The sequence below is a fragment of the Mercenaria mercenaria genome, chromosome 13 (assembly GCF_021730395.1).
Source record: "Mercenaria mercenaria strain notata chromosome 13, MADL_Memer_1, whole genome shotgun sequence".
In the NCBI taxonomy this organism is placed as follows: domain Eukaryota; kingdom Metazoa; phylum Mollusca; class Bivalvia; order Venerida; family Veneridae; genus Mercenaria; species Mercenaria mercenaria.
Window position 1 is genome coordinate 33,107,960 of NC_069373.1, and position 11,767 is coordinate 33,119,726.

The 11,767-nt window shown below is 36.1% G+C and overlaps 1 protein-coding gene across 2 annotated transcripts; it reads left to right on the top strand.

Annotated features, from left to right (window-relative positions):
- The first annotated feature begins 107 nt into the window (after positions 1-107).
- On the top strand, positions 108-11,114 carry LOC123528940 (uncharacterized). Of its 2 annotated transcripts, none has more exons than XM_045309023.2 (4): positions 108-402; positions 1,697-1,787; positions 2,510-2,633; positions 8,450-11,114. In XM_045309023.2, the coding sequence occupies exons 1-4, from the start codon at positions 396-398 to the stop codon at positions 9,011-9,013; spliced, it is 786 nt and encodes a 261-aa protein (XP_045164958.2). In that variant the 5' UTR covers positions 108-395; the 3' UTR covers positions 9,014-11,114. The 2 variants fall into 2 exon arrangements, with proteins under 2 accessions (XP_045164958.2, XP_053377459.1); XM_053521484.1 differs by lacking the exon at positions 108-402 and adding an exon at positions 1,014-1,214.
- The last annotated feature ends 653 nt before the right edge of the window (positions 11,115-11,767 follow it).

The window sequence follows — 11,767 nt, forward strand, 5'->3', positions numbered from 1 at the left end:
CAATGGATATTATTTTCCTGTCCTTATTGTAAATATTATATTCATTATTCACTTAGCGCTACAAGTTAGATTTTCAACGAGGATATCAGGTTTCAGATTGTTGAAATATTCCTATATATGTTTCTCAAAATGTCAGATTCTTAAATTAGAATTGGCCGCCTTTAAGCAGTCTAAAACGATAAGATAATTTCCGCCTTTCTTGAAAGGACAATATCAGCGGATACGTAAATAAATACATTAAAAATCAACTGATCTTAACACGCATTACATTAACTTCCTTGTATAAACTATAAGTATGCAGACGACAAAATAGAATATACATGTGTTAGTGTTTTATATTTGAAAAATAAAAGTGGAATATATAGTGATACCGAGTGCGTTGCCAATTCGTTATTATGGGCGGTGAGTACCACTAATATTTGTTCAGAACTACAATTTTGTATTGTAAAAAATATCATTAAACATTGCAAAAAGAATGGTGTTTATTGAAAATGTAGCAGGTATAGTGCAGCTGATCACACGGCAATAGTGTAGCCAACATAGGATGGCCTCAGTAGTAGGTGTTCCTGCGGGCATTATTCCATGCGTAGGCTTGTACCTTGATAGGACCGCCGACTCTCTGCAATCCAGCTACCTGGCCTCTTAACAGCCGAACAGAGTTCGAACAAACAAAGTTGAACGTCCAGTGAGCATTCCCCATAAATAGATGATAGAGGTCAATATGTGGATGAAATATCGGCAGATAGATCCGACAAAGGTGTTTTGTTTTACCTCCAATAACCATTTTATTGGTAAAATGGTGGTTACGTGTACGTGGTAACCTCTGTATTTCTGTGGAGTGACAGTAGATTTTCATGTTATTCTTGGCTACAATATGTGGCCTGATTTGTGAGCGACACTCCACTGGAATATCGATCTGACTTGTAACCAAAAATCTATACAGATCATTGCTTGACGGCATAACACTGCGAACACCGAGACACCTTAAACATGTCAAATGAACTTTTTAAATGTTTGAAATAGCTGGAGCTACTTATCAAGACGATTTCGTAACGGAGTCAGTGACATAGTGGTTAGCAGGTTGGACTACAACGCCAGCGGACTGAGTTCGATTCCCGGTCGCGGGTGATATCCCGACTGATGTTCAGTGTTGGGTGATATACTTAAATTGGTACTGTTTCCAGCATTATCGGTCTAGACTGGATGCTGGGAAGGTAAATATGACGCCTGTCGTGGGCTCGGCAGTAAATAAGTTGTTCCATCCATTCCACGTGGGGAATTTCGCCAACTACCCACTGGGGATTTTTGTCGACAACAAGAAACTTTTTATCGATATCTATCGTATCTACCCAACGATGGCTAGCTACGGGTTTGCTGGTTGGGGTCGCTCTGGTTTGCTGGCTGGGGCAATTGACCTTAAACACTCGACCACGGAAGTTCCCCCACCCCCTACATTATTTTGGTAAAAAATGAAACATAGAAAGAATATCAAGGGACATAAAGATTAAATTATGAAATAAAGGAGATGATTTTTTTACGACTTCACTACAACAGATCATTGGATCTAATCCAGGATCATTATTCAATGGGTTAACGTTATATTGTATATTATTTTATTTGTCAAACATGCGTATCAGTTTACAATTGTATTTACAAGTGTACTTCCGCCTTATATGCATATATATCTATTTTACAGATGAACTTTTAGCTCTGATGGCTTTGCCGGGGTTCGTGCTTGGATTTATTTCTGCCGTGCTTTTGCTGATTACACTGCCAAAACTATACATGTAAGCTTACAATTGGTATCTATCTAGGTGATTACATTTGTGTAGTTGTTTAGCCGATGGTCTAGTGGTAACACGCTTGACTGTCAATCCAGAGATTCGGGGTTCGAATCCCGGTCCAGGCACTGGAAATTTCTGAGATGCTCTTGAGTGTCTCCCTTCTAACTAGAGGCCTGTACTGGTTCTTCCCAGGAAAGACGGCTTCACGTGTATCGGTGTTATACACTGGGCACGTTAAAGAACCAGACTGTCTATTCGCAAAGAGCTAGGCTAAGTTAGCCGGACAGGCCTGTATCTAAAAAAGTTCTCTCTGTCTGTTCTGGGGGCTTTATCTCACTCTGTCCCTCTGATCAGATCGCTCTGTGTCTGTACTAGTAGAGGATGATTTCGCGCCCTGTGTGGCTGCAGTATATGTAAAGAACCTTTGAACGTGTTTATCATGAAAAGGGCGCGATATAAATCTCGTATAATAATAATACAATGTAGTTAATTACAGTACTGTCCACAACGACTTGGACAATGTAATAAACACGAGAAACAGTACATTTGTAAACATAAGAAGATAAATTTTCTAGCATCACTATTTTTTTTTTGTCTTTGCATACAAAGAGAAAATGACTATCACGTAGTAGAAGTTTTTACCAATGGCCGGATAAATTTACAAATGTCAAAAAGTACGACGTCGCATTCAGAAACTAACTGGGATGATGGTTTACTTCTTGTAGAAAACTTAGATGTCACGGGTGCCCGAGATCACAGGAGAGTATATTGGGGAGAGAGGAGGCTCCAGGTTTTGTGGACCTCGAGTGCACAGACGCAAGAACAAACCACTACATGGAAATAGACGAGGTATGAGTTACATTCTGCCATTTATTAAGGCTCAAACTGAAAAGGACTGCTCAACTGAAATAATGTTTCCCTTAACATTTTCACCGTTTTGAAAAAGTGTTTGTCATTTTGTAATTGACTATACCATTCAAATAAAGAACTAAATATCAATGTCCATTATTTACACCTAGAGCAAAACAAGTTTAGATTTCTGTTAGTTTTTATTAAAGAATTGTATTGAAAACCGTGTTTTAATATTATTAATACACGGAAAGAGGTTATACGTCCGTGGAATGATTTCACGAGGGCAAAGCCCGAGTGAATTATTCTGGCGAGGTATAACCGACTTTGTGTATTAATTTAGGTAAAACACGAATTTGCTATCTATTATTTCGATTTTAATATGAGCTTAATCTAAAACAGTCAGATAAAATATAGTAGCGCTCTTTCTTGGTCGAAACAAAAACATTGACCTCATGACACCTTAACGTGACGTCATTTTAGCGTAAGCGTGTAGCATAATTATTCTAATATGCTTGTCTCTATTAAAACACGCATACGCTAGAATGACGTCACGTTAACGTGCGGTGACGTCAGAGGTTTTTTTTACGACCAAGAAAGAAAGAGCGCTACTATATTTTATCTACTGTTTTCGATTAAAGGTATATTAGAATTGAAATAATTAATAGCAAAACCGTGTTTTAACACTACTTATACACACGGGCGGTAATACGTCGAACAAATAATTTCACTCGGGCTGCGCCCACGTGAAATTATTACGCCCGACGTATAACCGACCATCGTGCATAAATAGTGTTAAAGCGCTCTTTTACTATAAATTATTTCTTAATTAAACATGTGAATAACAGAATGTAGTTGTTACAACGGTTGATGCACGGAACGACTATAGAACATGGTCACGTTAATTGAGGCGTCATCGATGACATCAGTTGACGCATGATTTTACTAATCCAGATTAATTTCAATGAGCATACAAAAAAAATATTGGTAGGGTGACTTCGGCCAAGAAAGTCAACTATTTCTAGGGGTAAACCCGACCCAAATTTTAACTAGGCATGTTATATACTGAAATGTTCGTAAAATTTTGTAGATTCTGAAAGTGCCGGTGTAATGAAGTATTTTGACCCCCATAGAATAATGACCCCCCGGTCATTATTCTATAGAAAAAGTGACCCCCCGGTCATAGTATTATGACCTCCAGATCATAGTACTATGAGTCACCCACGTTAAGTAAACTGAACCTCACGAAGAATATTGACTCCCATAAAAAAATGACCCCCGGTCATTTGGTCAAATTTAGTGATAACTCGAGTATCTAAGGCCTAATTGCTGCACTTTATGCCCCCCACTCAGGGGAGGGGGGCATATAGATTTGCCCTTGTCTGTCCGTCCGTCCGTCCGTCCTTCCATTTGACCATTAGCCCCAGATACCGTCACTTGACACAGAAATCAGAGCATTCCGCAACGGGAAAAGGGATTCTATTTCTAGACGCTGTATCTTGGTGTATACATTTTTTTTTCAGGAAAATAACAATTCACAATACGTTCACAAAACACACCAGTGTCAATAATCCCTGCAAACTTCGGTATGAAGTAATTCTTCAGAAGAAAACTGCACAAGAAACTGCTAGCATATAACTTAGTATTAATAGAAGTTGCAATACTTAGCAGTGGCAGTAAAGTACGGTAGCGGCAACAATAGATAGATAGTAGTAGTAGTAGTAGTAGTAGTGGTAGTAGCAGTTGCAGTAGCAGCAGCATCAGCAGCAGCAGCAGCAGCAGCAGAGGAATAAGTGACAGTAACAACAGCAGCAGGAGAAGAAGAGGTAGATGTACAAGACGTATTAGTGGAAGCAGGTATAGTAGTATCAGTAGTAGCAGTTGTAGTAGTAGTAGTAGAAGTAGTAGTAGTAGAAGAAGAAGAAGTACATGTCGTAATAGCAATAGAAGTAGCGGCAACAGTAGTAGTAGTACAATCAAAATGTTAACTATTGGCAATGGAGGGTATTAGAGTTGTAGATCTAGTAAAATTGTCCGTTAGGTTTGGCGGGATCACTTTTAAATAGATATTATCGTCGAAAGTCTTTTTAGGAGCCGGTGTTTTACACGGAAAGAGAAACTTTTTTAAATAGAATAATGTTCGGGAATCGATATTTTATGAGAGTTCGAATGTAGTAATTTCGGCAGTGAGTATTTTAGTTGGAAGGAGTCACTTTTTCTATAGAATAATAACCGGGGTCGTTATTCTATGAGATTCGAAGGGAGTCATCTTTAGGGAGTCAGTATTTTACTTGGAGGGGTCAGTTTTCTATAGAATAATGACCAGGGGTCGTTATTCTATAGAGTTTTCAAAGGGAGTCAGTTTTTTATAAGGGGAGTCAATATTTTACAGGAAAGGAGTCACATTTTCTATAGAATAATGACCGGGGGTCGTTATTCTATGGGGGTCGAAATACTTCATTACACCGGCATAAATTGGCACGAATGGTAGCCAGCAGAGAAATCCAAGATTAACTGAAAGAAGGTGCTTTTGCAAAAAATATAAGGATTTCTTCATTTAATTTTGATGAAATAAACTGCTGGCATGCATTGTTTTGTAGAATTATTGCAACACACCTTTCATAAATTGTAAAAGATTTAAAATGTTACATTTAAATGTTAAAAAAAATAATGTCAAAAGGTCGAATTCCTGCTAAAAATACAAATTTTACCCATTCATCATCACTCATTTGTAGTTTTGAAAATTAGAACTTATAAATCCTCAAAGAATGGCACAAAAGGATTATCTGATACAAAGAATGACCATTTTTGATGACTTACGGTAGAACTGTTGTAAAAGGTACTCATATTAATGTGACTTTATATGCTCATATTAATGTGACTTTATATACTCATATTAATGTGACTTTATATGCTTATATGCGCAAGCAGGTAATCAGAAAAGTACTTGAAGAAGTTGATACATATGGATACATGTGTCTAATTTTCCTCCTCAAGTTATGCAGGTATGAAAAACAAATGTTGTTGTCAGTTTCTAGTTCTATTTTATGTTTTGTGGTCCCCAAAGGATAGGGATTTTTTTTATCATTTATGAGGTCAGAACACCAGAATACTTACAAATTTGGTTCATTTACTGTAATTGTTTTAAATTCTGTATATTAGTACATTTATTTTTATTTGTTATCGCAGGTCCACACGGATAATGTCGTATTATCCATAGACAGGTTTTCAATGCTATTCAAGTATTGTCCGCATATTGCCTCAAGCAAAGTTTGCATACAAAAATAGAGCATATTTTTGCATAACTTGAAATATATGCACCTTGATATAACATTATAAAACGTTTTGAAAACGTTTCGACGATATCACTGAAATAATTAAAAGTCTAATAAATCAGTTTTACAGGAGCTAAAAAAAATAAACATCGTCATATTTTCCAAAAAATTATATAAGCACATTCGGTTTTAAATGTCAAAACCGAAAACAAATTGACACTATTACCCTGCTTAAACGTAAAAAAGATGTCGTATATAAACTATTTCTTCAAAAGTCTTGATTAATAGTTGACTGATTACCTATCCGAAAAGGGGATATGGTAGGTTGACAAAATTGTCGCCCCTATTTCGTTTGAGAAAGGGGCATCGATCCTGTGATGCATGTATGTGGTCGCACGGTAACATTTTTTTTTACAATGGTGAATAGTGTTCACATTACCATGAGTACTGTCACTAGTAGTGTTCAAAGGCACTGAGTACTGCTCATGAGTAGTGTTCAGCATACCGTGAGTACTACTCATGAGTAGTGTTTACATATCGGATACTCTCAATTGAGTATGTTCACAATCAATTTACCGTGAGTACTACTCACTGCGTAGTGTTTCACAGCACCGTGAGTACTGCTCACTGAGTAGTGTTCACATTACCGTGAGTACTGCTCACTGCGTAGTGTTCACGGCACCGTGAGTACTGCTCACTGCGTAGTGTTCACGGCACCGTGAGTACTGCTCACTGCGTAGTGTTATTCACGGTACTGTGATTACTGCTTACCTGAATAGTTTTCACGGTACTTTAGTACTGCTCATTGAGTAGCATTCACGGTACTATGAGTACTGTTCACCGAGAATAAACTTAAGGACATGATTTTGCATAAATACTTTTGAAATCTGAAAATTGTCTTGAAATCATATGCTAAATATATTTTTTTATTGTTCTTTCTCGAGAAGGAACATTTTAAATCGGTAAGTCACTCTTGACTGAGCTACTGATATCGAAAGCTGTTGTAATTACAAGCTGGCCAATTAAATTCTGTGACCTTAGAAATAACCTCTGACGCTAAACTATTCTTTCCTAATTGAGGCGACCCTCTGACTGAACGCGTTCCATGCCGATTACATACTACTAAACCCGAGGATGATTGATTGATTCTTTTATTTCCTCCATTCTTGAAGAACATAACATATGTACATTCAGTCGACCAGATAGACATATATCAGAAAAAATTAAATGTAAACAACTAAATATTATCGTTACCTTCAAATGCATGGTTAATATGTGAAAACAAACCCCATTGCGACCCTCTAATTATGCGCAACAAATTCACGCATCGAATCGTAATGGATTGACCGGGTCAATGTTTTAATGCCGTATTTACTCTACTGAAAGTGGTAACATATTTAATTTGTTGTTGGATTTAACAATTTATGTTAAAGAACTAGCGTAAATACTTACCTGACATTTTTGGGCAGTATAAAACAGACATTGCAACCAAAATTTTACAAGATGATCATTTTATATTTATATAGATGTGCCCTAGAAGGAACTTTTGCTATGCTTTAACTTGTCTATCCGATATTTGAGTTTTATGATTATTTGACCTTTAATTTGTCTTATATTTTTAGGAAATTTATGTTAAAATGATACTCATAAAATCTGACATATCGTAGTTAAATATTCAACAGATGGTGTGTTTAAACATTGTAGTCATCATTACCTTTGATGCGGCCATCCTGGACGCCATCTTGGATTGATTTCTCAGATCGCCATCATTTATGCCAGTTTATGCCGGCAACCTGATAAACTTCAGACTTTTACCAACATTTAGGAATATAACTTGCCTTGTTAAAAATTGGGTCCGGGTTCATCTTTTTGAATGGCCTAATTGTCGCCCTACCCTATAAAATAAATAAAGCTTTCTTCTGGTTTGACGGAAATTAAAATAAAAAATTACTGTTTTAGAATACTTACCATTCCATGATATTTTGTTCTAACTTGCAAAAATATAAAATGAGCTACACCATGAGAAAACCAACATAGTGAATTTGCGAGCAGCATGGATCCAGACCAGCCTGCGCATCCTGGTCAGGATCCATGCTGTTCACTAACGGTTTCTTATTTGAAAAAGGCTTTGAAATCCGCGCAGGCTGGTATGGATCCATGCCAGTCTCATACGCATTATGTTGGTTTTCGCATGGTGCGGCTCAAATGTTTATTCTCGTGTTTTACTGGATTCTTTGTTTTCTTCTATTCACTTTATATAACTTTTGCACACTAATTACCTACTAAGCTTCCAATGCTTTAAACGTATGCTTTAAAAAAAGATCTTCTTTTAAATGAATTACATGTTTATTCTATTTTGTTTGTGTGTTTGATTCAGCTAATAAAATATGATTAAAGTTTCAATCTGATGTTCATTGTTCAGATGGTTAGGCAGGTTAAGACCTGCGCATCTGAACTCTGAACCGTTATAAAACAGACAATAAACCATGCAAATGCTATTAAAATATTGGTCAAATTTAATTATATAATTTTCATCTTTAGAAAAAGACAAGGACATTTGCTACTCCAAAGCAGGCAATTTCTCGAACAAAAGCGGATGCAAGTGCGGACACAAGTGATGGGCAACGATACGAAAAGTGCATTGTGGGTAATAGCAAAACGCACAGATATTCCGATATCAAAACCGAAGGTTCGAGTACAAGTAAAACACAAAATGCATCAACAACAAACAGTTATGAGCCATTTTCACCCGGAAATCCTGGTAACAAACAGAAGAAAAGGGTCTCAAATCATGAATATTTTATTCTCGAACCCGGTTCAGACAAACGCTTGCCTGTAAAACCATTTGAGAGTAAATCAGATACTCTCCCGTTTGATCCAGGTCACGTATATTTCAAACTTGAGCCAGGGACCAGTAAAGTGACGCCAGTGTTTCAAAACACTATGAAAGACACAAGTAGCTCCAATGGAAGGGATTCGGGACACATATATTTCGTTCTAGAACCTATGGCAGAGTCGGCTGACTCAGAAAATCTGGCATATGCCGTTAATGACGTGGCAACAAGCTCTTCCTTTTTTATACTGGAAAAAGACGACCACTGTTAAAACATAGCATTGATTATATTTCATAACGAATTTTCATTCAATTGGAGCTTTTTTACTCTGCATGCGCGTATGTAGTATCAGAGAACAGTATTTCATATTATAACTTTTACTTGTCATTCTGAGGTCGTCAGTGTACACTATCATTGGACTACATTCCATTCTTGCGTGATCACTAAATACATAATGATGTATTGCTTATCATTCTGTAGTGTATATTTGTCATTTCATTGGCAGCGGAAACTTGTCATTCTGCAGAAGGTATAAGTCGTTTGTCACTCGATCAGTACCTTGTCATTTGGCAGTTGTTACTGGTCAGTCGGCGGGATTAATTTGTCATTCAGCAGTGAGTGGTAACTTGTTACAAAAAGTGTAATTTTAATGCCGATATCTTATATGATATTTGAATATTTTGAACGATGGAGTACTAGTTATTGCGTTTAGGTTTATAGAGCTAAAATAACTCATCAAACGGCAATAATGTAGTTAAAGAACACCAATGGTTTTCCAATAGACTTCCATTGTAACATTATGGCGAGAACGGCTTCCGAAGAAGCGAAACATGTATATCTAATCACATTTCTTTCAAGAACTTTCCTTCCACCAAAAAAAATATCGGACGAAAAACAGTGATATTTTATTAGTCCATTACCGGTGGAACAAAAACAGTTTATAATCTAATAAATCAGACTCGGAATTGCATCCAGTTAAACCAGCATGGGTCAGCAAAGTCAAGATTTGGTTTTTAAGCACGGCTTAACCAAGGCGTTAGAAACCAACTATGTTTTCTTGACGAAAGTTATTAAAGGGTATAAATTACATGTTAAGTACCTATGGGTATTTCTCTTTTGTCATATTATTTTGCCCCTGATCCTGTGGCGTAGATTTTGCGCATGCGCATAAGCGCCGCAAAAGATTACCATGGAAGTTCAGTGAATATGTTTTTTTATAATTTTAAATTATTAGTTGTAGAGTCCTTCCCTATTTGACTTTTTATTCCATGAAAAAAAAATGGAATAATAAAAATTTGACAATATTTAGCTTTATGGAGTTACAACATTCTGATCCTTAAAACATCTGCCTGTGGTTACCTTTTTCAGCGCGTGTGTAACATTTGTTTTTAGATCTTATTTTAAATATTGATTTATTATATTGTAGGCATAACTATTTGCTATATTTATTTCATATGATAGGGGCTGGGGGTATAGGCCTTTTATTCAAACCGAAATTCCGGATACTGCTTTGTACTTGCATGTAAAGTTAATTTATTCTAATTTTAAACCTACTTTATTGTGTTATTTTTATTGGTATGTATATAAGTAAGTTTTATACCACTATTTCTGTATAAGCATTTGTTAAGGATTGTTGTATGTTGTGTTTCGTGTTGTTAATATGTCATTGTAAGTTTGTAACTCCTTATAGGTACAAGGCTTCGTCATCTTAATGTAGGCATGGCTATGCCCATTCCTCTTTCCGTTATCAACGCCAAACTTACTACACAGTACGTAATCTGGAACAAATATTGATATACAGTGTCTTATATTTTTAGTTTTATACTTTAATTAATTTTATTTTTTTTAAGTTAAGTATATATGTGTTTAATTTTTGATATGCATAATTATAGTCAAACTTTTTACAAATGTAACCTAAGAATTAGACAAAAAACTGGCCTTTTAACCAAGGTGACTTGCATTTTAAAGTATCCTTGCTCTTTTATCTCAATATAGGTTTCTTACAGGCTGACCTATAGCAATGTCAGAATGGTGTTTTTTGAGAGGTGGCTGATTGCACAACATTGACTGTTTGTCCTTCCAAAATACCAGTTGATTAGTATATGACTGTATATAGTGAACTGTTTAGTCAATATTCATTGCTGTGTATTTAAATTCATGAGCTGTTCTCCTGCAGAGGAGGTGAAGAAAACAACGACAAAAACAAAACCCACTAAGTAAGTACAGCGACGTAATCGTCAACATATAACATTTGGGTTATATTTTGTTTTTGTTAAATTTATTTAAACGCCGAGTACGCGATGTATATTTCGAAGACTGGAAAGCTAGCTTGCGATAATCACTATTTTATTAAAATAAGCTTCCTTTGGGTTCCATTGTTTATGTATGCTTTGTCTAAACTAAGTGCCGCCACAGCGATTAGAAGTAGAATATGATGGTGGAAAAGAAAACAATGAGCATCCCGTTTAATGAAAGAAAATATCTTTGTTGTTATGAGCTGGAAGACGAATATCAGATTTTGCTTAAAAATTTAGTGTACTTAAACCGGAGTTTAACTGGTTTCTATCATAGAAACAGGAATCGGCAGGCTGAAAATGTCACATGATGAAACGTTGAATATATGTAATACATCCGCTCAACACTTTCAGGAAAGTTCTCAAAATTGGATTTTTAATGATTTTTTCGCACTTGTGTCAACACAGATTCGCGGAATTCTCAACTTTACTGTCCCTTGCCCCCATAACTGACGCTGTATTGCTAAGACAGATCAGATCAGTGGAGCAGAATACAAATGGCATCAGTTTCAATTCCAACTTAGAACAGATATTTATAATCTGTCCCCTAATGATAGAATAAATACCATAATAGTTATTGTTTTGAAATGATTATACAACTAGAGCTGCTTTTAAGAAAAGTGCATGTCTCCCACAACTGCCTAATTATCTAAATAGTAGTACATGTTTCAACTATGCACCAATACCTCAACTGCCTTATCAGACTTTGAGTGCTTTGATTATAAAAAAAC